The sequence below is a fragment of the Mustela lutreola genome, chromosome 15 (genome assembly GCF_030435805.1).
Source record: "Mustela lutreola isolate mMusLut2 chromosome 15, mMusLut2.pri, whole genome shotgun sequence".
NCBI classification, from domain to species: domain Eukaryota; kingdom Metazoa; phylum Chordata; class Mammalia; order Carnivora; family Mustelidae; genus Mustela; species Mustela lutreola.
Genome location: NC_081304.1, coordinates 440,742 through 468,663, shown reverse-complemented (window position 1 = coordinate 468,663; position 27,922 = coordinate 440,742). Strand labels below are relative to the sequence as shown.

Here is a 27,922-nt window from a genome sequence, read left to right as displayed (position 1 = left end):
CCAGTTCTCAAGCCCTCCGATTTCTAAAAATCTGTAAATGCTAACAGGAACTGAGGACTCGGCATTTTCTCACTGTTGGTTACTTTTTAAAGATTCCTCCTTGTACCCACCGGCTGCTGCAGGAGATGCGGAGCAGCTACAGCCAGTGAGGTGAGACCCTGTGTGTGGCCGTCTGTGAGCCTCTTGTGAATGGTGGTAAGGACCTTGTGGGATTGTCCGTCGGTCCGGGGTGCCTACCAGATCTGTGAGCACCCCAGGAGGTATCAAGAGCCCTGTCTGCTGTTGTCCCCGACAGGTGCACCTTACGGGGTCGCCCTTCACACTTCCTACTTCCGGCCACGGCCTTTCTTCCCAGGGAAGGAATCTGGAACCGCAGCCATGTTCAGGACGGGCGACGACCCACGTGAATACACAGAATCAGAAAGAGCCGGCCCACCGTCCTACCAAGAAACAAGTGTACATTTTATTGTCGAGAAACATTTTCTTGAGTAACAGTGTCCACTTCTTTCCTTACTGAAACGGCTCCGGGTGATAATTTCCTTGCCGGTCTGGGTCTGCTGTGACTATGCTGTGGCCGTCGGACACAACAAGAAATATCTTTGGCATTTTCTTCCCTTTGCTTCATAATTTGTGGAACATCTTGTACAAAAAATGTAGATTTACAGAAAAATATGCATGTAAACACTTATTAATTCCCAAACATGGTAAACAACATAGCAAAACCTTTATCAGATCCGTGTTGGACCCGCGGGCACCCCCTCTGGGGACTCGCACTTCACTGTAAAGAGGAGGTTTACAGAAAGGCCCTCGGCAGGTCGAGGACTGAAGTCTCTCCCGTTGCCTCCCAGAGTCCCTGGAGTCACACTCGTCACACGCGTGTGGCTGCTCCTGGAAAAGCAGTCGTGCTGAGGACAAGCTGTGCCGCTGTCCTCCAGAGCAGAGCAGACGGCCCGTCCCCGGGACAACATTTAAACACACGTTTAAAACGAGAGCTTCATGCACGTCCACAGGGAACCGTCGGTCGGGCTGTGTTTCCGCTGCACGGAGGGGCTCAGTCACCGCGACAGGTCTTACCGCGAGACCGGCAGGTGCTTTCCCGGGCCTGGGCCGGGCTCCCGGGGCCCTCCGACCCGTCCGTCCGCCCCGCGTGGGGCTGCTCCGTGTCTGTGCCGGCGCCGTCTTCAAGAGACCTTACAGCTGTTCCGGGGGCAGCGCTTGGGCGGGCTCTGGGGCGGCCGGGCGGCCTTCACTTTGCGGAGGCCACTCCTCTTGTGCGCGGAGCTGGCGGCCAGCGAGTAGGAGCGGCCATGCATCATCCTGGCGTTGAGGCCGCTGGCCATGGAGAAGGACTTGAGGTGGCCCCTCAAGGCCATGGGCAGCGGCAGCTTGTCCACCAGGTGCACGGGCGTGCAGGACACCACTGCGCGGCAGCACAGGTCCTGCAGGCTGAGCACTGCAGGGAAGGGACCGGGCTCAGCGGCTCCTGGACGCCAGGGAAGCCCGCTCGCCTCCCCGCCTCCCTTCCGGGGACTCAGGCCGCGCTCTCCACCCACTGTGCCCATGCGTGGCCCGGGGCAGGGCCAGAGAAGGGTCACCCTGCTTTAGTCACCTGGGACTGGAGACCCGTCGTGTCTCCCTCTAGGCCCAAGAAGGGGGCAGACCTGGAGTACAGACATGGCCGGTGAAGTCCTCCTACAGGACTCTCCGGGCTGCGGTTTGTGGTGAGACAGTGAGGGTGTCAGGCATGACCTTGCAAACCAGACTGCTGGCACCAGAAGCACGTGTGACCAGCTCACAGGGACACGCTTGAGAGCGCGGCTGAGAAGTGAATGTTTCAGTCTCATCCACACCGTCCCTCGCATGCGTCAGGCTCCCTGGATGGAGCCCTCGGGGGCCTGAAAGGGGGCCATTCCCAGATGACCCCATCACCACCCCAGACCCTAAGGGCTCAGGCCTGGGGGCTCCCAGCAGAGAGCTGTCTCCACACAGTGGCTCTCGGCCAGGGGTGGCATGGACTCCCCGGGACACGTGGGGTTCCCACCACGGGGCAGCAGGAGCATAGCACTCTGAACATCCCACCCGCCCGAGCAAAGGGCCCTATCCAAGTTGGCAGCTGTGCTGAGGCCAAGGAACCCTAATGAGGCAGAATCCAGCTCCACTCCCTCAACCCTGCACTGCCCAATTCAATAACTAGATTTTGTCCTTTTTTTCTTGTAACGGTCACACACTACCAGGTCCCTGTGAGGAAATCCGTGACAGCGACCGTCACCGTAAAGGCCCCAACAAAGCAGATGAAATCAGAGGACCCAGGGCTTTGGAGGGATTCACACCAAGGGGCCGGGTTCTAGGGCACCAGCAATGCTCCATGCACCTCTGCCTCTCAGGTCCCCTCTTTGCAAACAAGATGAGCTGAAAGTGAATCATTCCTGAGAGGACATCCTCTTCCAAAACCGTGAAATGACACCTGGCCAGCCGGCCCTGGTGGGGGGGTCCTGCTCCATGGGGTGGTGCCACCCCTCACTCAGTGCACATGCTACCCCCCCAGCTCTGCCACATGCAGACCCAGAAAGGGCTCTGCGAGCTACCCGACAAAACTGTCCCTAGGGATCCCTCTCGAGTTAAACGCATTCACCCTGAGGATGGCCAGGACGCCCTGGCACAAGGCGAGTCCTGGGCCGCAGGCCAGGGGCGGGGGCTCTGGGACCGGACGGCCTCCCGGCTGCCTACCCTTGCTCGGCCTCCAGAGCCGGTCTATCCCGTGCCGCAGCAGCACGGTTCTGGCCAGCTCTGTGAAGGACTCGGTGATGTTGAAGTTGCACAGAGGGCTGACCTCGAAGAAGGTGACGCCCAGCCGCTCCGCGTAGGCCTGCGCTTGCTCTGTGGGGACCTGCCGCTTGAAGGCCAGATGCAGGCGGTTCCCCACTAGGATTTTAGGGACGCCAGGGGCGTGCTAAAGGGCGAGACAAAAGCAAAGGGGTTACTTGGGCGAGCTTTTGGAGTTGCTGATGCCTTCGGTTATAGGGTAAGTAGCCTTCTCCCAAAGTTCACCCAGAACATCAGGATGTGTCTTTGTTGGAAACGGGACTTTTGCAGAGCGTAATCAGTTAAGACGAGGTCACTGGAGTGGGCCCTGAATCCAGTCACCAGAGTCCTTGCAAGAAGAGGACACAGAACTCACAGTTGGAAAGCCACGTGCCAGCAGAGGCAGGGACTAGGGTTACGGTCCACAGGCCAAGGACCACTGGCAGACCCCCGAAGCTGGAGGAGGCCAGATGGACCCTCCTCGAGAGCCTCTGCAGGGAGCCGATCCTGCTGACGCTAGATTTTGGGCTTCTGGGCTCCAAACTGGGAGAGCGTACATTCCCGCTGTTTATGCCCACGTATTTCTGCGGCTGCGGGAAATAACACCGTGCACACGGTTCTGACCACATCGTGTCCACACCGGCAGCCCCAGGTGCGGGCAGTGGCCCACACAGCAGGTGGGGCACAGCTCCAGCCCCCGGGACTGGGCAGGGCTCCAGGTGAGGGCCCGGTCCTGTTCTGATAGGGGCACAGCCCCCATGTTGCTGAGGCCTCGTGTCTTGGTTCACATGCCCCCCCCCCGCATGCCCACGTGGACGGTGCCTGGCACCACGTCGTACCTCGTCTATTTCCTTGATCCACCGGTCGATGCCATCAAAGGACCAGCGGTTTGCGATGTCATAGACCAGGATCACACCCTGGGGGAGAGACAGCAGACTTACCTGACGGGTCAGAGGCGAGCACAGGGACCATGCTGGCCCGTGTGCAGGCCACTCCGTCCTCGACCACTTGACTCATTTTAACAGAAACATATTATTTTGTTTATCTACCAACTGTAGTAGTTAAATAAGTATTTCTGATGATGTTTCATGAGCTCATTACTCAGCCCTGTGATGTCAAGGTGAGTTGGGGTCTGGCTCTCCGTCCCCCACAGCCACCAGCTGTTGTAGGGACCCGGGATTCAGAGGGACCGCGAGGATCACCTCCTCCCCAGCAGCATTCCCACCCGCCCGGAAAGCGCGTTCTGCGGAGCATGCACAGACACACACGATCACATGGGCACAGGTGCACACACGGCCCACCACACGCACATGTGTGCACAGACACGCGCAGACACGGGTGCACACACAGCCCACGTGCACACACAGCACGTGCAGGTGTCCACGCACACGCACGTTCCTGGGGCTGAGGCAGGCTCATGCGCCCCAACACCACGGGGCGCGGCCCTCTTGGACCAGCTCCTCTGTGAGCAGAACGGCCTTCTCCTCCAGGCAGCCGTTAGAGGACATTCCGAATGGGAGTTTCAGTCCGTTTGACCTCCTGGCTCAGGGGATGTTACCTGTGCGCCCCGAGAGTAGGAGCGGAATATGGTACAAAATCTTCCCTGCCCGGATGTATCCCTGGAAAAGACGTTAGGGCCAGTGAGAAGAAATCACTGCTTCTTCCCGACAACCAAGTTTGGAACTCGAGAGCCACAGCGAGAACATTCTAACTGCCAGTCAGTGGCCATCCCACTGCAGACACATCCCTGAGTTTATCAAAACAAGGAACGGACCCAGGAGTGCAGACACCCGGAAGGGCCGGGATGGAGCTCCAAGCATCCAAAATCAGGATTAAAAAAAAAAAACATTCCCGTGGGGTGGATTCCAGCGGCCTGTTCGCATGGCGGTGGCTCCGAGCACTGGTGGGCGCTGATTCCCTTCCTGGCATCTTTGGTCAGGACAGCACACCTCTGCGTGGGCCACAAACACACCCACGCCCACAGGTGGTTCCTTGGGGGGGGGGCGGCAGGTCCAGGCCTGTCACTACAAACAGTGCAGTTTCTCCCTTTTCTTCTGCAGGTGGTGACCTGCCCCTGCCTTCTGAGTCCCAGGGCGCTCCCTGAGGGAGGGCAGGGCCTGGGGCTCAGGAGGGCCCTGAGGTGCTGACCAGTGTGGTCCAGGACATGGGAGGAGCCTCCTTAGAGCTGAGGAGCAGATGGGGGGGGGACTCCCAGCCCGCGGAGTTTCAGCTCCGCAGCACATGGAAGTGAGCAGGGAGCCTGCGGGCAAGGAGACACCTGAGAACAGCGCAGGGCGTGAATCACAAGCTCTCACGGGAGACGGGTGGCTGTCGTGAAGTGGGGCCGTCCCTGGACACGGGGTGCTGTGGATCGCGGCGGGGTGAGGCAGGGGGCCATGAGGGGTGGGCCCGTGACGGCTTTCATGAGGATGAGCCACTCGGACGAAACGCGCCATCAAGAGACCTCTCGCTGCTCAGGGGAGACATGGGGCAGCCTTCGGAGGCCGGGGCAAGCGTGGGCTGTGAGTGGATCCTTCGAGGGTCTCAGGGAGGGAGGGAGCCAGGACGAGATAAGCCCCTGCCCCACGGGCCTCAGGGCTGGGCGGAGTTTGCAAGGAGAGCCCAGGAGTCTGAGGACAGCAAGTGGGAACAGGAGGCCGGAGGCTCGCTGACCCACAGCAGCGGGCAGCCCAGAGGACAGAGGCTACAGGGAGGCCCCAGCCACAACCTCAAACATCCTGGGGGTGCGGGAAAGGATGGGTGCTAAGGGACGTTGTGGAGAGAGGCTCCCTGCTGACCGCCCCCGGGAAGGGGCAGGTGGGGACGGCGCCAGGACAGGCTGCCCACATCCCGAGGCTGGTGCGGCTGGGGGCTTGGTCACACGTGGGCAGAGAAGAGGGCCATGCAGGTGGCCCAGGAGAAGGATGACCCAGGGACGGGAACAGCGGTCAGGCAAGTTGCGTGGGGTGGTCGAAGCAGGAAATCCCAGTTCTCTATCCCCAACCCCCCCAAGAGCAGGGGGTGGGCAGAGGTCCGGAGGTGGGACCTGAATCTCAGAGCCAGGGCTGCCAGGTGGGACGTGAGAAAGAGACCAAGTCCATCCAGACCCCAGGAGAGGGCCTCGAGCTCCCAGCCTCCCACGCCTGCCATGGGTCTGTCCCCTTCACCCTCATGGGCCCCTCCTGGAGCTGGGGAAGCAGAAGGTCTCAGTAAGGCCACGTTCTGGACAGACCCCTGGGGACCCACCAAGGCCCCAGCGTTCCCTGCCATGGATGAAGCCTCGGTGGCCCAGACAAGTGGGTCACCACCTCCTGTGGGGCAGCCCTGGGTCTGCTGGGCCGGGGGGGCGGTCCTCCCACAGGCGGTAAGGTGCACTCCGAGGGCCAAGAAAGCCTCTACCCCCGGGGGCCGGCGCATCCTGCTGAGAGCCCGGGGTGGGCCCCAACTCACCAGAGCTGTAGCTTCACCCTCCGGCCGTCCAGCAGGATGGTGGTGGTCTTGTAGTCGATGCCTGTGGGAGGGGGTAGGCCAGCTTAAGTGTTGCTGGCCTCAGAGTTACTCTCAAGCAAATGGCACCAGAGAGGAGAACTCTCCTGGGAGGAGAGAAAGGACTTCTCACCAGGGAAGAGTCATGGTTTTGAGGTAGACGGACTAGACCTTGTTTTGGGTCTCCCTGGATTCGCACGGACCCTGCCCACTAGGGCCACTGCCCACTCCGTGGGGGCCACTGCCCACTCTGTGGGGACCTCCCAGCTTCCTCTCCTCCCTCGGCACCAGCCACCTCGGCCCCGGGCCTCAGGAGGCTCTGGCTGCTACACGCTGCCCCAGGCGCGGGGACGCGGCCTTGGGCTTCCGCCCCTGGAGTGTTCGGCACGAGGCCCCCCGTTTGCAGGCAGCTCTGAGCAGCCCTACGTCCGGCCCCCCCATCTATGCAACCCTCCCTCCCGCCCTGGGACTGCTCCCTCTGAGCTCCACTCCCAGGCTAAAACCCCGAGATCGTTCCGCCAAATTATCACACTAAGAACGTCAAGAAAAATGTGTTGCATATAAAATGAGATAGGAAGCATGACCTCAGCTAGGTAAAGAAAATACACGCGTTGTGTGTGTGTGGATGTGCGTGGAGGGGTGACGCGGGACCAGCCCCACGTTGCAACTGGAAATTTCTCAGTGGTGTTTGCTTTGTTTATCCAAACCTTTCCTTAGTTTAAGTTTCTTCAATGTGCATGCATTCTTTTCCTAAGATCAGAAAAAGCAATAAGCATTTTTAAAAAGGAAAAATATTCCTCCCCGTTCCATCAGAAACCAATTTTCTGCTCCTTTTAGAAATCAGTCCCGTGGGTGCCTGGGTGGCTCAGTGGGTGAAGCCGCTGCCTTCGGCTCAGGTCATGATCCCAGGGTCCTGGGATCAAGCCCCACATCGGGCTCTCTGCTCAGCGGGGAGCCTGCTTCTCTCTCTCTCTCCGCCTGCCTCTCTGCCTGCTTGTGATCTCTGTCTGTCAAATAAATAAATAAAATCTTAAAAAAAAAAAAAAAAAGGAAATCAATCCCGTGTTGACAGAGCAAGTCCCCAGAATGCTTCTGCCCCGTCTGCGGCCGAGCCGGCGCACTCAGCGGGACCCAGGGAGGGAGAGGCCGAGACTGACACCGTGGCCATGAAGGGGCAGAGAAAGCAAGAGAGGAGTTCTCCCATCCAAGAAACACACCCCACACAATTTATGACCACAAGGACCCAGCCAGGTTTGGGGCGCTGGATTTAGGCCATTTTTAGACTTACTCAGGAATGTCTCTCAGAGCAAGCCCAGCCTTGGAAACATTCTGGGATGTGGCCAGACTTCAGCTATCTTGACAAGGAAAGCAGGATTAGGAGTTACAGATCTAAAGGGGAATGGGCTCCTGGGGGTCAGACAGAAGAAGAGAGAGGAACCCCTACCTGGGGGCCTTGCCCTGAGAAAGTCCTGGAACGGGTGTGAAATCTTACTTTCCACCAAAAGAAAACCCCCACAGCCACGGCTCAGAAGGAAACCCCCTGACTGCATTCGAAGGAAGGAGCCATTCCCAACTAGCTTACAGATCCTCTGGAAGGATCTGTAGCACTCGGCCTTAGCGAACCCCCCACCCGACACACCGTATTCATACACCCTCCTTTCCTTAAAGTCAGTTGAGGGCTGTGCAGCATGCAGGCGGAAGGCAACAACAGATTTGCTTCGCATTCTGAGGACATGCTGCCGAGGCTTTAGGGCAGAGCACAGATATTCTGGAAGCTGCTTAGGTCAGTAGCTTTGGGCTCTGGGAAATTACTTTTGGGGGCGACCCACCAAGGGCCTCTTCACAGTCCATTAAAACCCTACAGAACTATCTGGAAGGCAACTTCAAATGCCTGTATTCTTCCTTTTGCAGAGGCCAGCATTGGGCATATGTGATGTGCGACACACACGTGCAATAAAACAGGGTATAAGTGCCTGTAATGGAACATGGATACACACATACATTGAATGGAATATATGACACAGAATACAATGTATAATTACATAATAAGTAGAATATATACACATATAATCAAACATACATAAACACATGAAGACATATACAGAGAGCAACTTCAAAGTTAATTTTGGAGATATCTAATTTTCCCCTGCGAACACTAAAGGTTTTATACCATCTATGTAAAGCAACAAATGAGCACACTTGGGAACCTATTTTCGAGTCCAGAGAGAATGTGGCTTCGGCACGTCCGTTTCCAGACAGCAGAAGAGAGTTCTCACCATTCACAGGCTGGAGAGGGTTTTCATTTTTAACCTTTAGGACAGTAACTCACTGTTTGAATTGGGTTGGCGCCTTTGATTTACAAGGCACCCTCACGTACCTTATTTTTTACTTATTTTTTAGGTCCACAGTAAAAATAAGTTTTCATAAATTTAAAAGAACTCATTCCTAATGGTCTTTTTAAGTCCCCATAAGGGTTTTTTTTTTTCCAGTTTATTTTTTTATTTTTTTATTTTAGTAATCTCTATACCCAACACGGGGCTTGAACCCACAACCCTTAGATCAAGAGTCCCATGTTTCACCAACGGAGCCGGCCAGGCACCCCAAGCACCCTATGAGTTTTTAAAACTATACTTGACTTTTGTTTTCATCACTCACAGATGCACATGGTTTTAAGTGTCAGAAACTTAACATGGACAACAGGACCCGATGCACACCCCCGCAGCACCGCATCCATTTTCATCCTCTGGGTACTTGTCTGCTTTGTGTCTCCCAATTTGTAAGCGACATACGTGTATTCCTACTTTCTGACTTTTCAGGGTTAGACATTAATCAAATTCCCACTGTGGAAAGTGAAAATGTAGTTCTCTTTCACCAACATGCTCCACATGTCTCTCTCTCTCTCTCTCTCTCCCCCTACACACACACACACACACAGTATAGTCATTTGTCGTCTTAGCTAGACCAATATCCAATTTTATATCAATATGACCAAGTAAACACTATCCGCAGCTGGAACACGTCTTCATTTGTCCTTCACGTACAACTTTTTGTTTTTACTGGAGTTAAAAATTGCCTTTTTGTTTATTTGCTTAGTTTTCGCTGCACGTATCACTAACATATCCTTAAAGTCTCCTCCAGTTATCCAGCCTTCCCTTAGTACTTCCAAACATGCGGGTGTCTCGCCTTCTTGGCAGCATCTTCTCAGGCTTCTGTCCCGCCCCCTCGCAGACTAGGAGTGCGCTGACTTCCTGGACCTCTTTTCTCCTGCTGTGGAAGCCCACGTCTCCCTCTCTGTCGGTTTACAACTGCATTTTTCTTCCTGAGAACGGTGTGTGGAAGATAGTTTTCAAGACTCTGCAAGTCTGTAATGTCTGTAGTCTGCACTCGTTCTTCAGTCAGAGTGGATGGGCACCCAACTGAAGCAGGAAATAGTTTTTACTCAGAAATGTGCAGGTCTACCTTCTGGAGTTCCTGTTGAGAAGTCAGATGTCAAACACTGATTCTTGATCCTTTGAAATGCAGTCTGGTCTTTCCTCGTATAAGGTATGGAGGGTCTTTGCCTAGTATGCTGCAATCTCATGCATTATTATGGGGCACTTTCATTGTTGGGCGGCCCACTCAACAGGCTCTTTCAATCTGATAATGCAAATCTTTGAATTCTGGGAAATAGTCTTGGATTGTTCACTTTTTTCTTCCTGCTGGGGTTTTGTTCATAAGATGTTAGGCCACCTGAACGTACTTCATGATTTTCTTACTTTCTCTTATTTTGCATTTCTCTTTTTTCCTCAACATTCTGGAAAATGGTCTCCGTGTTATCTTTTATCCTTCCTTTGAAATTCTTATTCTGCCATCACATTTTAAATTTCCAATATCTTTACTGTTTTTGGATTTCTTTCTTTCTTTCTTTCTCTCTTTCTTTCAGATTTTATTGATTTATTTGACAGACAGAGAGAGACACCAAGAGAGGGAGCACAAGCAGGGGGAGTGGGAGAGGAGAAGCAGGGTGCCTGACACAGGGCTCGATCCCAGAACCCTGGGATCATGACCTGAGCTGAAGACAGATGCTTCACCACCACCGAAGGAGCTACCCAGGCACCCCTTAAATAAATATATGAAATTTTTTTTAATGGGTTTTTCTCTTTAAGTTGTAATTTTCTTTCTTTTTTTTTAATATTTATTTATTTGACAAGGAGAAAGATCAGGCAGGCAGAGAGAGGGAGGCAGGCAGAGAGAGGGAGAAGCAGGTTCCCCGCTGAGCAGAGCCCCATGCGAGGCTCGATCCCAAGACCCTGGGATCATGACTTGAGCCGAAGGCAGAGGCTTAACCCACTGAGCCACCCAGGCGCCCAAGTTGTGATTTTCTAACTAAACCTCAAATTAGTGGACATCAGTTTCAGAATTCAGCCTTTAGGGTCACTCAGAAGTTTTCTTATCTTTCGTTTGTTTTTCCCATAACCTCGCCCGCAATTTTTCATTTGCTCTTTTAATTTTTTCATTTAATTTCACATTTTCCTCCTGAAATGGCACTTCAGAAATGACAGCAAGGCCTGGTTCGGGGCAGTAAGGTGAACAGTCTGCTTTCTCTCATTTCGGTGCCCTGTTGTGTTGCTAAGCCTGTTTGCTCTGAAGATATAAATTCACAGCTCAATCCCAGGACCTGAGCCAAAGGCAGATGCTTAACAACTTAGCTACCCAGGCGTCCTGCTCTCTTTCTTTTTAAAAAAATATTTTATTTCTTCATTTGAGAAAAAGAGAGAGCACATGAGGGAGGGAGGAGAGGCAGAGGGAGCAGCAGACCTCCTGCTGAGCCGAGGGCAGACACTCAGGCGCCCCTGGATTGCTCTCTGTGGAGACTCTGCTTCTGGCCATGGCTGCACAGGTCCTACCGGACCAGTCCTCCCGCAGATAGCAACTCTCAGTGACAGAAATAATCTAAAGACCAGTGACCCCAAAACACCGGAGAGTGACTGGCTGTGTGGGAAGGGTCCCCCCACTTTCTCCACTCTGGTGTCGCACCTCGCAGCAACCATACAGTTCGGGTTCACCAGGGGAAGAGGAGCTGGGACGGAAGCTGACGGACGGAAACACAGACGGGGGAAAAGAGCAGTAGAGAATCCAGGAAGGCTCAGGCACCAGGACCCAGGCTGGGCTCAGAGACCTACCCTCCAACTGTCAGGCAGGTAAGGCCGTAACCTCCTGTCTGCTGAAGCTGCTTGGAGCTTTGTTAAAACTTAGCTTAGTTAACATAGAGTGTAGTAGTGGCTTCGGGAGCAGAATTTAGTGATTCGTCTCTTACACGCACTACTCAGTACTTATCCCACCAAGTGCGCGATTTAATGCCCGTCACCCACTTTGTGCAGCCCCCGCCCTCCCCTCCAGCAGAACTCACTGTTCTCTAGAATTAAGAGTCTGTTACGGTTTGCTTCCCTCTCTGTTCTTATTTTATTTCCCCTTCCCTTCCCCTATGCTCATCTGTCTGGCTTCTTCAATTCCCTGCTAGTGAGATCATATAATTGTCTTTCCCGGACTTACTTCAGTCAGCGTGATCCCCTCCAGCCCCACCCACTTGGTCGCAAAAAACAAGACTTCATTCTTCTGGTGGCTGCGTGACATTCCATTATACACATGCACGTGTGTGTGTAAACACACAGCACACACCTATATGTACACATGTGATACACAGATACATGCCTGCACATATAATGGGATATAGTATATGTGTACACACACACACACACACGATAGCTTCTTTATCCATACATCCAGTCAGTGGACATCTGGGCTCTTTCCATAGTTCGGCTGCTGCGGACATTGCTGCTATGGACATTGGGGTGCACGTGCCCCCTCGGATCACTGCATCTGTATCTTTAGGGTAAATACCCAGTAGTGCGATTGCTGGGTCATAGGGAAGCTCTATTTTCAACTTTTTGAGGAACCAACATGCTGTTTTCCAGAGTGGCCGCACCAGCTTGCATTCCCACCAACAGTACAGGAGGGTTCCCCTTTCTCCGCATCCTCGCCAGCGTCTGTCGTTTCCTGACTGGTTAACTTTAGCCGTTCTGACTGGTGTGAGGTGGGATCTCATCGTGGTTTTGATCTGTATTTCCCTGATGCCGAGTGAGGTGGAGCACTTTCCCATGTGTCTGTTGGCCGTCTGGATGTCTTCTCTGCAGAAATGTCTGTCTGTGTCCTCTGCCCATTTCTTAACTACATCATTTATTTTGGGGTGCTCATTTTGATGAGCTCTTTATAGACTGAATGCCAGTCCTCTGTCCGCATTGTCATTCGCAAACACCTTCTTCCATCCTGTCGTCTGCCTTTTAGTCTTGATGACCGTCTCCTTCGCTGCACAGAAACTTTGATCTTGAGGAAGTCCCAGTAGTTCATTTTCACCCTTGCTTCCCTTGCCTTTGGCGACGTTCCTAGGAAGAAGTGGCTGTGGCTGAGGTCGAAGAGGTCGCTGCCTGTGTCCTCTAGGATCTGGACGGCTTCCTGTGTCACACTGAGGTCTTTCATCCACTTGGAGTCTGTTTTTGTGTGTGGTGTAAGGAAATGGTCTGGTTTTGCTCTTCCGCACGTGGCTGTCCTGTGTTCCCGGCACCATTTGTTGAAGAGACTGACTTGTTTCCATCGGACGTTGTTCCCTGCTGTGTCGCAGATGCGCTGGCGGCAGAGCTGCGGGTCCAGGTCCGGGCTCTGTTCCGTTCACCGGGTCTGTGTGTCCGCTTCCGGGCCGGTACCAGGCTGCCGTCTGCAACTGACTTTTTTGTTTGCACCAGAGGCGTCCAGTATGACAGAAACCCACAGAGTACCGTGAATGGAGAATATCTGACATACAAATCCTAGAAAAAGCTACAAAAGATACATTTCAACACCTTCCCAAAGCAAAGTACAACGACCCGTGTCTCCGCACTGCACTAAGGGACAAGCACTGAAAAGCGCGACCGTCGGGACTTGCCTATCCGCCAGCCTGACGCAGACTGAACGCACTGTGCAGCTGGTAGTTCCCGCCGCGGTGCAGAGGAAGCTGTCCTCGGCGAGGCTGACCCTGACCCCGGAGCCCCGGGAACGCACAGCCCGTGGTCTCCACTGGGGCTGGCTCGTTGAGAGCAGCGAGCGCCCCCCTTCTCCAGCCCGTGGGCTCCGCTGCGCGTCCCTCTGTCACCCACGGCACCTCCCTCTCGCCCCGCGTGGAGACTCTGGGATGGGCCGGGGCCAGGCAAGCGGGGTGGGACAGGAGACCAGGCTGGAGGAAGCACTGCTTCGCGTGTGAGTGTGCCTCGGTTTCCCCAGCTGGGGAGAAGAGAGGGGTCACAGCCACCGGGCCACCCGGGTTCCCACGGTGAAGGCCCCACAGGGAGGAGCTCTGAGGGATCCAATCCCAGTCCTGACAAGCAGCAATGTCCTCGTGCTCCCCGAGCCTCGGTCTCCCCCGCCACCTGGAGGAACGCACTGGCCACAGCGGTTCACAGACTGTGCCAAGCGCCGAGAGAGCCTGGCCGCCTGGGAGCCCCGGTCTCCGGAGACGACCCACTGCTCACCAGCTCCACGCCCCCCGCCCACTCCTCGCAAACTTCCTCACTGAACCCTTGCCCTCAGCCCTGCGCTGCTTCCTTTCTCCTGACTCAGTGTTTGCTCTTCTCTTATTCAGTGTCTCTCCGCCTCCCTGACGGCTGCTGGCTGCCGGCCAGTCCCCGAGAACCAGCGCGCTGACGTTAGCAATGTCACGGTCAGGATCAAAAGGTGTAATTCTGTTCGCTGCACAGAACGAATTCAACGAAAACTCTGTCCATCAAAATGCAAGAAAAACATGCGAAAGCTCCTAGAGCAAAGCCTGCAGGAATGCTCATTGAGTCAGAATAACCGAGAGAAGAGGAGATATAATTTTAGCCTTCTTAAAACAAAACAAAACAAAAAAGGAAGCATCAGATGCCAAGCCGTTCGCTCCACTTTTAGCTCCGCGTGAGGAATAGATATTTTAGCTCAGCTCAAGCAGCACCTGCTTGTGTCTATTTTACGGCCTGAGCAGGTGAAAATGTATGCCGTCACATAGAAGAATGCTCCTCTGGTGTAAATACTGGTTAAAATCACTTGCGAACACATTCATCTTCAAGCAGCTGACTTCTGAGAAATGTGTCTAATGCTGAATGAAAACGTCAGAGAGCAGACCAGGGATCGCCAAAGGCTGGGACGAGGGGTTCCCTCTGCAAGTGGTAGCGGTTGGACAAAATTGTGGACGTACTAAATGCTACTAACTTACTTTAAAATGGTTCATTTTGGGGCACCCGGCTAGCTCAGTCAGTGGAGCGTGTGACTCTCGATTTTGGGATTGTGAGTTCGAGTCCCACATTGTTGTAGACATTACTTAAAAATAAAATCTTGAGGGGCGCCTGGGTGGCTCAGTGGGTTGAGCCTCTGCCTTTGGCTCAGGTCATGATCCCAAGGTCCTGGGATCGAGTCCCGCATCGGGCTCTCTGCTCAGCGGGAGCCTGCTTCCTCCTCTCTCTCTGCCTGCCTCTGCCTACTTGTGATCTCTGTCTCTGAAATAAATAAATAAAATCTTAAAAAAAAATCTTGAGGGGTCCCTGTGTGGCTCAGTGGATTAAGCTTCTGCCTTCGGCTTGGGTCATGATCTCAGGGTCCTGGGATGGAGCCCCACATCAGGCTCTCTGCTCGGCGGGGAGCCTGCTTCCTCCTCTCTCTCTGCCTACTCGTGATCTCTCTGTCAAATAAATAAATAAGATCTTTTAAAAAAATAAAATAAAATATTGAAAATATAAAAATAAAAACAAAATGATCATTTTATATTATGTGAATTTCACCCCAAAGAAATTGTGTACATGTGTGTCCTTCCCAGAACTAGGTCTGCTTGGCTCTTTGGATCAGAGGACAGTCTGCTAGATAGTCTGCTAGACAATGCGGGGTGTCTTGCAGGGCCAAAGGGTGGGCAGGGTTTGGGGCAGGCACCCTGCTGCACCCACAGCCACAGCCAGCACTGGCCCCTCGGGGCACCCTTGCATTTCTGGATGCTCTAAAAGAAAGTCCCATTCTAGACAGGGATCTGAACTGTGTTCATCACCTTTAACGAAGGGCACTACTGAAATTAACACCAACTCTCTCTCTGCAGATCTCCTTTTTGAGAAGCATGATCCCTGAACCTCTCTTTCCTCAATTTCTCTTTGAAATGGCAAAGCAGTGGATTCAGGTGCCCCCCCCCCCGGTGAGGGACAGTCCAGGGGCCTCCGGTCTCCTCATGGCCTGGCTGCCCCAGCTTGTCCGCGCGGCTCCCACTTCTGGCGGCCCTGAACTACTCATTCCCTACTGTGGGAGCTGAATCTTCCCACCTGCCCGGCAGGGACGGGACCACCACCATGCTACCTCAGCCCTGGGCACCCAGTGCTCTGTGCTGACCAGCCGTGTGCAGGAACACTGAGTTCTCAGAGTGGGGCCCAGTGCCCCAGCACGAGTGAGATCAGGGCATAGCCAAGAGGGTCTCTGGACCATTGTTTGGGTGTGGCCAGACAACAGCCCTGTTTCCAGAGGCCCAACACTTTCAAATCATGGGGCTCCCCTCCCTGTGTCTCAGGGTCACCCCTGAACTTGGGACACTGCTGGAACGTGGACTCAGGCCACCGCCAGGGCCTGGCAGGTCCAGCCAGCAGGGGCTCTTCCCTGCTCTCACAGGCCTGCTCTCACAGGAGACACAGCTGGGAAACCCTCACTGTCCCCCAGGGGAGGAGAGGAGCAGCATCTCTGATGTTCAAGGGCACAGTTCTCGATGCTGTTGGCACCGTTTTTGTAAAGCCCACTCAGCCAGGGGCTGCCCACCTGGCCCATGAGGCGCTGGGGACTGAGGCCAACACCTCCTCTGTCTAGGACACTCTGCTCACGTAGGCGGTCAGTTCAGTCAGCCAGCGGCACTGTATCCTAGCCCGTTCCCACCCCCTGGGGCTGCATGTGTCCCCATAAGGAGCCCTGAGCCTCCCGGGATCAGCCTCCTACCTCTGCAGCTGCAGAAGATGTGGCGAGAAGACAGCTTGGGGAAAGGCATGCCCTCCTCACTGGTCGTGCCCATGCCCGGCTAAGGGACTGCCCCACGGGCACAGTAAACTGTTCACCTGTCTGTGCTCCTGAAGACAGTTTAGGATGAACCACTGGGAACTAGGACTTATTATCCCCACTCACCTGAGAGAGGCCAGGGGCCTTCTTATACAGTAAGTAACCATGATATCAGGCACGAAGCACGAGAGGTGCCTGTGTGTCACTATGGCTAGAGGGAAAGGAAGTGGGGGACCAGCCAGGGAGGGGAAGGGCACATGGGGGTCCCTCTGCTGAGCAGTTATCATCACAGGACAACCAGAAACAGCCACACTGGCTTCCCTGAAAAGCGCACAGAAGAGGCAGATGTCTGCGGGTGGTAGCAGGGGCTCTGGGATGGATGCTAGGGGAGGCCACATGGCTCTGCTGGGCACAGAGCACCCACGGCCCCAAGCTGCCTCCTAGGTTCATGCTCAACCAGGCCCTCACTGCCTATGGGAGTGGTGGGCGCCCTGAGTTGGGTCGCCGAGTGGGACACCTTTGAGAGCAGTTTCCTGTCTAAGGGAAGAGGGTGGTCTCTTCAGCTGGGCCAGCCCTGATGCCACCATTCTGCTTAGCTAGGAGGTACAGTGCGGACTCAGCCAACATCATTACCAGCTGGGCCCTAAGCTCGAGGGCTGGGCAATTTTTCTCATAGAGGCCATGACCACCCCAGAGACCTCAGCAGGGCCTGGGTCGCTCCCAGGCTTCCCCATGCCCGGTGGCACCTCCTTTGGGCCAAGTGTGATGAGCCCAAGACAGTGTGGGAGGGCAGGATAGAGTCCCATAAGTCATCTCGTCTGGCCCAGGAGGGCCAGGGGCCAGCTCCTGGTGACCGCCACCTGCCGGGGAGGAGCAGAGGATGAGGGCGCTTGACCACTCAGGAGACAGAGCACGATGGCAAGGTCCATTCCCTCCCTCACTCAAACCTCACACAATGGCAGCCACCAGCAGCTGGCCAGAAGATTCCCGAAAGGGTTCTCACTGGCAGCCCTGGCAGTGGCGGGGCAGGGGTGTGGGCAGCGTGGCCCTGCCCACACCTCAATTTCGGACCACTGGCCTTCAGAGCCTAGAGAGAACAAACATCCATGTTGTTAGGCCCCCGGCTCTGGCTGTGTTACAGCTGCATCCAGAAACGGACATGCGTCCGCGGCATTCCCGTACTGCTCCTCCAGTGCCCGCCCCACCCGTGCCCACAAACAGCTCCCGGCTCGGTGCGGGTGCCCAGCCTCACAGGATGGGTCCCAGGCCTAATGCGTCTGGCCTGGCCTCTCCCAGACGTCTAACCAGCATGACACTATTTAAACCCATGAGGCAATGGTCTACCTTCCAGAATGAACACATCACTCTAGACTGGGAGAAATAGATTCTACTCCCACATGAAGTTTCTTAATCTAAAAGAGAGTTTAAGGGGTTCCTGGGTGGCTCAGTTGGTGAAGCCTCTGCCTTCAGCCCAGGTCATGATCCCAGGGTCCTGGGATGGCGCCCCGCATCGGGCTCCCTGCTCAGCGGGGGGCCTGCTTCCTTCTCCCCCTGCTCCTTTCTCCTCTTGCTTGTGCTCTCTCTCTCTCACTCGCTCTCGCTCTCTCAAAGAAATAAAATCTTTTAAAAAAGAGAGAGAGAATTTAATGTTCCTCAAATTTACCTATTTATTTTCCCCATTAAGATAATACCTTTCAGCCTACTGTATTAGGGTTCACTATAATTTAATACGCATATTTATGATTCTGCCTCTGTAAATTTCTTTTCCTTCCTAATCAAACAAGATGCTATGCGTCAGGAGTCCCAGTATTGTTCAGATCCACAAACAAACTCGCTGAGTCCCATTTCGGGGAAGTAAATCCATCAATTTTTATCTGCAAGAGGAGGGGACACACAGTCCACAAAACCCAAAAACAGCCTGAGGTTCACATTCAGCCAAGGAAGCCCCAGGACAGTGGTGACGACCTTCGTGGCTCTCCGCTGCCACTTTATGGGACTATCTCCCAGGGGACGACCATTGGCAGGTGGTTTCAGGCATGAAACTCAGGCGTCTGTGGAGAGATTGGGAAACCAGGCTGAGTCCCAGCTGGATCCTGCTGCGACAGGTGGCAGAGAGGTGGCTCCACGGGCCCAGGGCACCTGCCTTCTTCTCCCACCGTGCGGGTCCAGCAGCATGGCAGCCTCCCGCTCTCCCCGGCAGTGTCTCCCAACACAGTCCCGGGTGAGTTCCCCACGAGCCAAGGACATGTGCTGGGTTGCTCACGGCCTGGATTCCAAACTGTGCGCTCTGCTAAACAGACCTAAACTCCTGGAATGCGGGCCTGCTCAGGAAAACATGGACCACATGGCCAGCTTTCCGCCCTGGGGCTGGGGTCACTGGAAAGTCCGCGAAGGGCGACCATATACTTGACCAAATGAAACCGTCCAATAGCCATACAGTCGCTTGAGGTTGGACAAGTCTCTGCGCGCGACCAGAACAAAGAAGAGTCTGCTTCCTCATCGATACCCTCTTCAAAAGGTTTATACCTTAATCAGAGCCACAGAAATGATGCACACTGGGTCTGTGTATACGTGCGTGTGCTTACGTAGACAAGTACTGTGCACACGTGCATGTGCTCTGCCTAGAGAGTATATTATGTAGACACGTGTCAAACACACTCGGATATGCCGTGTTTCTGAAGTATGTGAAGTCGAGCCCTGTTTTCTCTAAAACCTGTAGCTGGGAAGTCTCCCACTGCGGGGAACGTGCCTCACCTCAGTGGCTGGTGGAGACCAGAAGGAAGAAGTGATCGTGAACCAGAAGACATGCGCCACAGAGGCTAGCCCTCCAGTCCTGCTGGGGGGGAGGCGGGGGGGGTGGTGGGGCAGGCAGCACCCCAGGAACCCAGGTGTTTACAAACGAAGGGGCAGTGATCTGCTCCCAGAAGCCTGAAGGGTGGCAGCCCAGCAGGGACGGGCAGCGGGCGGCGCAGGCCAGCGTGAGCCAGTCCCCATCACTTCAGCGGCTCCCACAGCCTGCGGACGCGCCAGGTCTCAGCCGGAATCCGGGGGCAGCTCGGAGAGGAAAGCAAAAGCAAGGCCCTCTGAGGACGGTAGCCCTGGGGACCTTGGTGCTGTCTCATGCAGTGACTGCCTTTCCCGTGGTTTTGCTTGTGGATCTGATAAAACAACATCTCCGATGTTTTTATGCCCGATCCCCTGGATATGGCGACTTCTTTCAGTTTTTGCTTATGCACAAGTCCTTCTCTGAGGCTAAATAAGCTGAAGAAGCCAGGGAAGAAAGCATCAAACAAACTCTTTAAAAAAAAATCTCTTAACGGGAAATCAGTTCACAGCCTGTGATGGGAGTGATGGGCTCCATCGCCTCGAACCTTGCTGCTTCCCTCACCCCAAAAGGCCGGATCGAGGAGTAAGCCAGTGTAGCCAGCAAGACTAAGGCAGGACCAAGGCCGTCACCCTACAGCCACTGAGACATCCAGAGCTAGTGACAGAGGATATGGTGGGTGCTTGGTGGGTCTCCAGCCAGAAGCTGACCCTCTGCCCAGCAGGAACCTGGCCTGGCTGGATCTGAGCCCCTCCTTGCCCATCACCCCAAAGCAGGGCCACCTTGAGTTGGAGTTAGAGGCTGAACAAGAGGGGAGTCCCCACTGCAGGGAGGAAGCACCACAGGACACGCGCGGGTAGAGCTTGACGACTGGCTCTTAAGGAGAGAATCTGACACAAAGGCAGTTTTCTTATTGTGGAATACATAGGAGCACTTACACGTAGTTTTGAAAATGGATACATTGAAGAAAGTTACCATATGCTCTTGGTGGCACCTCGGGAGCTAAGGAATAGAAGAGGGTCTCCGTAAGGAATTACAGTGTAAAGAACTAGAAAGGACTCACCGCCTCTCAATTCAGACTTGAATGTGATGGCTTTATAAATCGTGTTTTAAATCTTGAACTGGTTGCCAAGGGAAACCGCAGAGTAGCTGCGAAATCAGCAAATCTACCTCTCTCTGATGAAGGCAGCGCGGTGGGGGAGGGCGTGCATGGAGCTCCTGGCAGAACACTGGTCAAAGGCAAACAGAAAGGCAAAAAAAAACCCCATAACAAGGTCAGTAAGGAAAAGCATTTTGATGGTTCTCACAGGGAAGAAAAGCCACTGCTCTGAGCCAGAGGGGCCACGGAGCCAACCACACCATCCACACTCTGGCTCTCACTCAGGCTGTGTGATCTTGAGAGAGTAACTCACCCTCTCCGGGCCTAACAACATAACCTACCTCAGGAGATGGTTCTTCTACACGCTCAATAAAAGGGGTGGGCAGTACTACAACCGGCTGTCAGCAGAAATGAAACAGAGAAAGAAAGATGGGGTTTTCCTGCTGGCAAAAGGAAGCTGGAGGTGTAGCCAGGAGAAAGTAACCAGAAAACAGCTGCGAGGCAAGAGATTCCTCTCCCAGCAATCGGAGGTGGACGGGTAATGCCGTGCTGGCAACACCACCAGCTGGGCCACGGGGAGAGACCCTGACCAGGGACCAGAGAAGAGGAGCCCAGCAGCGGCCTGGACTGCACTCTCCTCACAGAGCTGAGCTGTCCAGGCCTTTCTCTCACCACTTCTTCCTGGGAGAAGAGGCCAAACGAGGTACTAACCCTCCAGATCCGAGGGAGGCTCCGGGGCCAGAGGCCCCAAAGTGGGAGATGGGTCCCTCAGCTATTCTGCGTGCATATCACACTTTAACAGAAAGTTATACGAGGAGAAAGAGACAAAGAACCCAACCTGAAAGGACACAGGACCCAGGGAACAAAAGGACGTTCGTCCCAATTACTTCATGCAGTGGAACAACTTCATGAAGTTGGCAAAATAAGAGATGTATTAATGAAATAAATTATTTAAAGAAAAATTTTAAAGATTTATTTATTTACTGGAGAGAAACAGAAAGCACAAGCAGGAGGGGCAGAGGCAGAGAGAATCTCAAACTGACTCCCCACTGAGTGTGGAGCCCAATGTGGGGCTCGCACTCATTACCCTGAGATCAGGACCTGAGCGGACACTGAGTCAGATGCCCAACCACCTGTGCCACCCAGGTACCCCATTCAAAGAAATTTTTGAAAGTTGTAAATGAGGGGCACCTGGGTGGCTCAGTTGGTTAAGCAACTGCCTTTGGCTCAGGTCATGATCCTGGAGTCCCAGGATCAAGTCCCGCATCTGGCTCCGAGCTCCATGGGGAGTCTGCTTCTCCCTCTGACCTCCCCAACTCATGCTCTCTCTCTCTCAAATAAATAAATAAAATCTTTTTTTTTTTTTTAAGATTTTATTTATTTATTTGACAGACAGAAATCACAAGTAGATGGAGGCAGGCAGAGAGAGAGAGAGGGAAGCAGGCTCTCTGCTGAGCAGAGAGCCCGATGCGGGACTCGATCCCAGGACTCTGAGATCATGACCTAAGCCGAAGGCAGCGGCTTAACCCACTGAGCCACCCAGGCGCCCCAATAAATAAAATCTTTAAAAAAAAAAAAAAGAAAATTGTAAATGAGAGTTGTAGAAGGAAAAAATTGCAGAACACAGCAATATCATTTACTAAACTAACAAGGAAGTTAGAAACAGCTAGAAACAGTTTACTAAAATAAAAATTACCAACAAATCGGAAAGGCTTGAGATATCCACAGAAATTCAGAAGAGAGAGACGAAAAGGACGGCCGCAGCATCGCGGCGCCCCAAAGGTGACCACGTTGTGATCCTCAGAATATGTGTCTCCAGGAGGTTATGGCAAAGGGGAGTGAAGGCTGCAGAAGGAATTAGGTCTGCTACTCAGTTGACCTTTTTTTTTTTAAAGATTTTATTTATTTATTTATTTGACAGAGAGAAATCACAAGTAGATGGAGAGGCAGGCAGAGAGAGAGAGAGGGAAGCAGGCTCTCTGCTGAGCAGAGAGCCCGATGCGGGGCTCGATCCCAGGACCCTGAGATCATGACCTGAGCTGAAGGCAGAGGCTTAACCCACTGAGCCCCCCAGGCGCCCCTCAGTTGACCTTTAAGTACAGAGATTATCCTGCATTAACAAACGGGCCCAGCACCATCACAAAGGCTCCTAAAAGCAGAAGTGGGAGACCGAGTCAGGCTGGAGTGGTACAGTGTGAGACGGGCAGCATCACCTTTGCAGGAGGGCTCTAGAAGCTGGAAAAGGCAAGCAAAGCAGACTCACCACTGGCACCTCCAGAAAGGACACAGCCCTACCAACACCTCAGTTTCATCCCAGGGCCCAGTGGCCCTCTAGAACTGTCAGATAATAAATCTGTTTTAAGCCACTAAGTTTGTGGCAATTTGCCCAGCAGCACTTGGAAAACTGACATCAACACCAATCAATGTAACAGAAGTTTTAGGGACATGAAGTAAATTTCCCTGAAATTAAATACAAAATCTACAAATTCAAAGAGTGCACCGTGTACCAGAAGTTCAACACCAAGCATCCAACTTTGAGACACGGTCCGCTTGAACTGAGGGTCTCTGAAGAAAAGGCAACTCATCCACAAGGAGAGACTTTCTGACCTCAGGCTCCGAGGCAGCTCAGAACAAGCGAGAGAGCCCAGAGGGGTCGTTGGGAGGAAGAAAGAACGTGCGGCCTCAGGATACATGCTAACCTGCACGAGAGACTGCTCACGGGTAAAGACAGTGCACAGACACTCTCAAACATGAACACACTCAGGAAATACTCATGACCCCTTCCTGGAGAATGGCCGGAAATTAAATGTAGCTAATTGGAGGGACAGCAAAATACAGAAGACACAGACACAGTGGTGGTCAGCGCTGAAGCCAGGTAAACATCTAAGACTGAGGGACTGCGGACACTGTACCCCCAAACCTGGGCAAAGTCAGAGCAACAGGGCATGCGCACTCGGAGTGGGGGACGAAAACAGGAGGCTGGAAATGCCCTCTCCTTCCTCCAAGTATTATGAATAATAACAATACTGACCATGATTCCAACGTCTTACAGTCTCCTGAGAAGTGCCTTTTTAACCTAAATCCTTTAGAAGAAAGAGTTAACTAGTTGCTTGAACAAGTGCTCAGTTTGCATATAAAAGGGAGTAACACAACAGAGGGTACCCAAGCCTCTGTTCAAACAACCCAGTCTGGAGCAGACTGCGCACATTCCTGCCGTCTGCGCCTGCGCACGTCACTTGCCCACTGTAAGAAATCAGAACTCCAGCTTGTCCCCCCCAGGCGCACAGTTTTTAAAAGCAGGTGCTTGATTTCTTCCTCCACCGCTGCACCCCCGGCCCTGGGGACCCTCTGCCCTCCTAGAGCTGAAGCCCCAGAGCAGAGCTGTCTGGAGGGGCTCTGCCACACCCCTCACAAACCAAGTGTCAGTCAGGTGTCACTGCTGAGCATTTGAAATGCAGCTAATACAACCCTTTCATTTTATCTCATTTTCATTCCTTTAAATTTAAAAAACTGTCATGTGGCTGATGGCATCACTTTGAATAACACAGATCTGGGACTAGAGACACAATCCAAACGCAATTTTCCCAAGTGCCCTGGGTGACTCTCGCGTTGGCAGCTTCAAGAAGAGCCCAGGTTCTTGGCATCAGTTCTCCAGAACCAACCAAAATTCTCCCAAACTTTCTCCCCACCCCCACGCCTCCAATCTTTTTTATTTTTTTAAGATTTTATTTATTTGTTTAACACAGAGAGAGAGATCACAAGCAGGCAGAGAGGCAGGCAGAGAGGGGGAAGCAGGGGCTCGATCCCAGGACCCTGAGATCATGACCTGAGCCGAAGGCACCCATCTTTTTTTTTTTTTTTTAATATTTTATTTATTTATTTGACAAACAGAGATCACAAGTAGGCAGAGAGGCAGGCAGAGAGAGAGGAGGAAACAGGCTTCCCGCTGAGCAGAGAGCCCGACGAGGGGCTCGCCCTGGGATCATGACCCCAGCCGAAAGCAGAGGCTTTAACCCACTGAGCCACCCAGGCGCCCCCGAAGGCACCCATCTTAAAGGCCTGTCCCAAGCCATGCCACTCAAGCTGCTCACATGCCCGCACAGAAGCCACAGGCTCCCTCCCTCCGCCAGCTCTGCAGACCCACTTTCTCTCTTTACATCGCTCACCCCCAGAGAGCCCACCTTGCTTCCCGCCCTAACCTTCGCCCTGCACCTCCTGCTGCTCTTGCCTCAACCCAAGTTGATCCCCCCAGTGAGGCCCGCTGGACCCAGAGCTTCCTTCTCTGCACTTTCCTCTCCAGTCCCTGCTTGCGGATCAGGGCAGAAGCACACCTGGGCTGGCTTGAACATCAAGACTGGACTTCTGGACTGCCCTCCTCCGTTTCTGGAGAGCCCAAACGCAAGCCCAGGAGGCAGAAAGGAGCAAGACCCTGAGCAGTCAGTTTGCTCTGGAAGTGCGCCTGGAGCCCCCAACGTGACAGCGAAAAGGTGATCGCGGCGGGGACCCCTCACAGCCCCAGGACCGGACTCTTCCTGCCTGCTGGCCCAGCTCTGCCCACCTCACTTTCCTCTGCTCTCCCCGCCCTTCTTTCTTCCTAACGTCCACCCCGTCTTGGGGCCTGCGCCCCTCAAACCTCAAACTTCAGGGACCCTCTGCCCACTGTCCTCAAGCTCTGAGTCCTCCGGCTCCACCCCGCCCCTGGAACCCACACTCCTTCACTTTCTATAGCGCTTCCCTTCCTCGCCCTCAGGCCGCATTTTCATGGGTCATTTGGGTTTCTTGCCGTCCCGGGCCTTTTCGCCAGGATGAGGAGCCCCTTCCCTTGGACACGCCAGGAACCTCGGAGAACCTTCCGGACTAGTTCTCTTGCTCCCATTCACGCTCCGCTTCTATCTCGCCCACGCGCAGAGCCACCACCTGGGAGCCTCTGCTCGCTGCGCTCGGATCCCGCGCGCCGTTCCCTCCCGCCCCCTCCGTACCCCCCACGCATCCTTTCCAAACGCGTCGCACGCGCTGGTGGCTTCCTGGCTGGGCCCCCCCGCAGCAGCCCGGCTACCTCCTTCTCAAACTCCACCTGCGTGATCCGTGCGTTCCCCTCCGCCTCGCAGTCATCGGGGTCAGCAGTACCCCAGCACCCTGCTCAGCCGCGAGCTCCCGCGGGAGGCGGACCTTGGTGAGACTAAGGAGGACGCTCTGTGCTCCCCACGTGCGGAACTGGGGGTGCAGCGGGGGATTCCCTCCAAGCGCGCGCCCGGCTCACGCAGAGGGGCGGGCGGTGAACCCCGCCCTCCTTGATCCGCGGCCCTTCGCACACTCCACAGCTTCTCCTCCCTGCGCCTGGTCGGGCTCGCTCCCAGTCCCGGCACCCCCAGCTCCTCGCCGCGCTACTCAGGTACCTGCGTCCCGCTCCACGGTGCCCACCGTGCGCTCCCCCTGGTCTCCTATGAGCTCTCTGGCTCGCAGCGCCCTCCCCTGATCCCGGGGGCGCTCCCAGGCCCTCGGCTCGCTCCCCTGGTCCCCCCTTGCGCTCCCGGGCCCGCTGCGCCTTCCTCAGCCCCAGAGCGCTCCTCCGGCCCCTCTCCTCCCGGCCCACTGCGCGCTCCCCCGTGCGCTCCCTGGCCCTCTGCGCGCTCCCCGGGTCCCCCATCAGCTGCCTGCCCCGCTGCGCGCTCCCCGGAGTACCTCCGGAACTCCCCGGCCCGCCGCACACACCCCCGGCCCCGCCCCCACCCCACCCCACCCCCAGCTCGCCGCGCGCTCCCCCGTCCCCCCGACGCTCCCCTGGCCCGCCGCGCGCTCCCCCGCCTCCGCGGTGTTCCCCCCCGCTCGTCGCGCGCTCCCCTGGCCCCCTTGCGCTCCCCGCGGCCCACCGCGCGCTCCCTGGGCTCTGCTGGCCGGTCCTGGCCCCGCGCTCACCCGCCGGGTGGCCGTACGGGGACTCGGCTGCGCCATCCTGCAGGCTCGCCAGGATCTCCCCTTTGCCCACGTCGCTGTCGCCCACCAGCAAGAACTTGAGCAGGAAGTCGTAAGCGCGGACAGGGCTGCCCAGGGTGCTCATCGTGCCGCCGCCGACGCCTGCGCCCATGCCCGGCTGTCCGGACGGCGCGGAGGCGGCGGCCGGCACCGAGGCGCGAGCGAGCCCTGCGGTCCGCAGATCGCCGCGGGCCGGCGGCCCCCGCTGCTGACAGCGCGTAGCCCCGCCCCGGCCCGCCATTGGCGACCCACAGTTGCTAGGGCGGCTGCGCGCACTCATTGACTGAGCTGCCCGTCCATCTCCCTTTCGTCTCCGCCTCCAGGCCACGGTCCTCCCGCCCCTGCCGGAGGATCCGGTCTTCGCAGCCGTAGCCAGGTTGGGGGCGGAGACCAAAAGCGACACGGTTGCGGCCACAGCCAATGAGGCCCCGAGGCGGGTTGGGGCGGAGCCAGGGGGCAGGGAGTGAAGGGGCTGGTCTTGTCCCCGAACTGTCCTGGAGCCTCGAAGGCCGCCCGGCCGGGGCGTGGGTCGGGCTGCAGGGGTGGCCACCCCGGTGCCGCGTCCTCCACGTCCTGCCACCTGGAAACGTCGCTGGGCCGGTTGGGGGGGGCGCAAGGGCGGGTTCCGTTCTCGGACATGCAGCCGGGAGGCTAGGGCCAGGTCGCCTGGCGTCAAGCGTCCCTGTCCGGGTGAGCCTTGGCACGCGGTGTCCCACACGGCTCCTCCAGAACCTTGTCTTTGTCCCAGAGCGCATGGGTGCGCGTGTCTGTGTGTGCGCGTGTGCCTGTGTACGTGTGCACGTGTTCGTGTGTGTGCCTACGTGCGCCTCCGCTTGTGTGTGTGCGTGTGCATGTGCCAGCACACGTGCGCCTGTGTGCGTGTGTTTCTGCCGGAGCTGGGGGAGAGGCCCATGTGGGGACCCTCCAGTTCCCAGACTTCTCTCCCCTTCTAGGGAGTAATGGGCGATGGAGAGAGATTGACCTGATTGGCTCTCAGATCCAATACCAAAATTCCCAGATAGGATCAGCCAACTGGGTGGGAATCCATGCCCACCTCTGGACCAATCAACTTGTAGTAGGGGGCTCTGGCAGCATCCCACAAGGAAGATCTCTTCATATTTGGCAACCTTGTATCCAATCATCTTAGAATATCCTCTGAGTATGCATAATCAAGGTCCCCACCCCATTACGCCAGGCCTCCACCCTTTGCTGTGAGTGAGCCTGGGGGTACCCTCAGAGCTGGACAGAGGGGTCTGGGGGCACTCTTGTACATCCCATCCAATTAAAATGACCTCCTCGCACACCTGCCTTCTCCACATTCTGGACTATCTGCAGCTCGGGAGAGGCACAGCAACTCTGAAAATGTGCTCCCTTGTCACAAGCAGCAGGTACAGATTTCACGAACACATACAAACAGGAGAAGCCCTTGTCATTCATGAGCAGAAGGGGCCTGTCTTCATCAGTTTGGGCTGCTATGACAAAATACCCCGGGCTGGGGGCTTAAACCGCAGACATTTATTTCTCACTGTTCTGTAGGTTAGAAGTCCACGACCAAGATGCTGGCTGTTTTGGTTCCCCGTGAGCAGGTGGCTGCCTTCTTCCCATGTCCTCACAGAGTGGGGGCCAGAGCGAGCGCATGCAAACTTTCTGGTGTCTGTCTTCTGAGGACACTAACCTCA

General features: G+C 55.2%; 2 protein-coding genes across 2 annotated transcripts in view; one reads left to right on the top strand and one right to left on the bottom strand.

Annotated features, from left to right (window-relative positions):
* The window catches only part of FN3KRP (fructosamine 3 kinase related protein), a 74,329-nt gene that overhangs the window by 28,909 nt on the left and 17,498 nt on the right, over window positions 1–27,922 (top strand). The gene's annotated exons all lie outside the window — the stretch shown is intronic.
* Window positions 442–26,459, bottom strand: RAB40B (RAB40B, member RAS oncogene family). The gene is made up of 6 exons (XM_059147552.1): window positions 26,187–26,459; window positions 6,253–6,313; window positions 4,361–4,421; window positions 3,642–3,719; window positions 2,728–2,950; window positions 442–1,453 (listed from the first exon to the last, which is right to left on the bottom strand). The coding sequence occupies exons 1-6, from the start codon at window positions 26,353–26,355 to the stop codon at window positions 1,182–1,184; spliced, it is 864 nt and encodes a 287-aa protein (XP_059003535.1). The 5' UTR covers window positions 26,356–26,459; the 3' UTR covers window positions 442–1,181.

Bases quoted from the DNA above. Each gene is read 5' to 3' on its own strand.
- RAB40B (XM_059147552.1), bottom strand. From the start codon at position 26,355: ATGGGCGCAGGCGTCGGCGGCGGCACGATGAGCACCCTGGGCAGCCCT. The intron at 6,314-26,186 runs GTGAGCGCGGGG...CCCCTCCCACAG, and splicing joins CCCGTACGGCCACCCGGCGG to GCATCGACTACAAGACCACC. The intron at 3,720-4,360 runs GTAACATCCCCT...TCTCTCCCCCAG, and splicing joins CCTACTCTCGGGGCGCACAG to GGTGTGATCCTGGTCTATGA.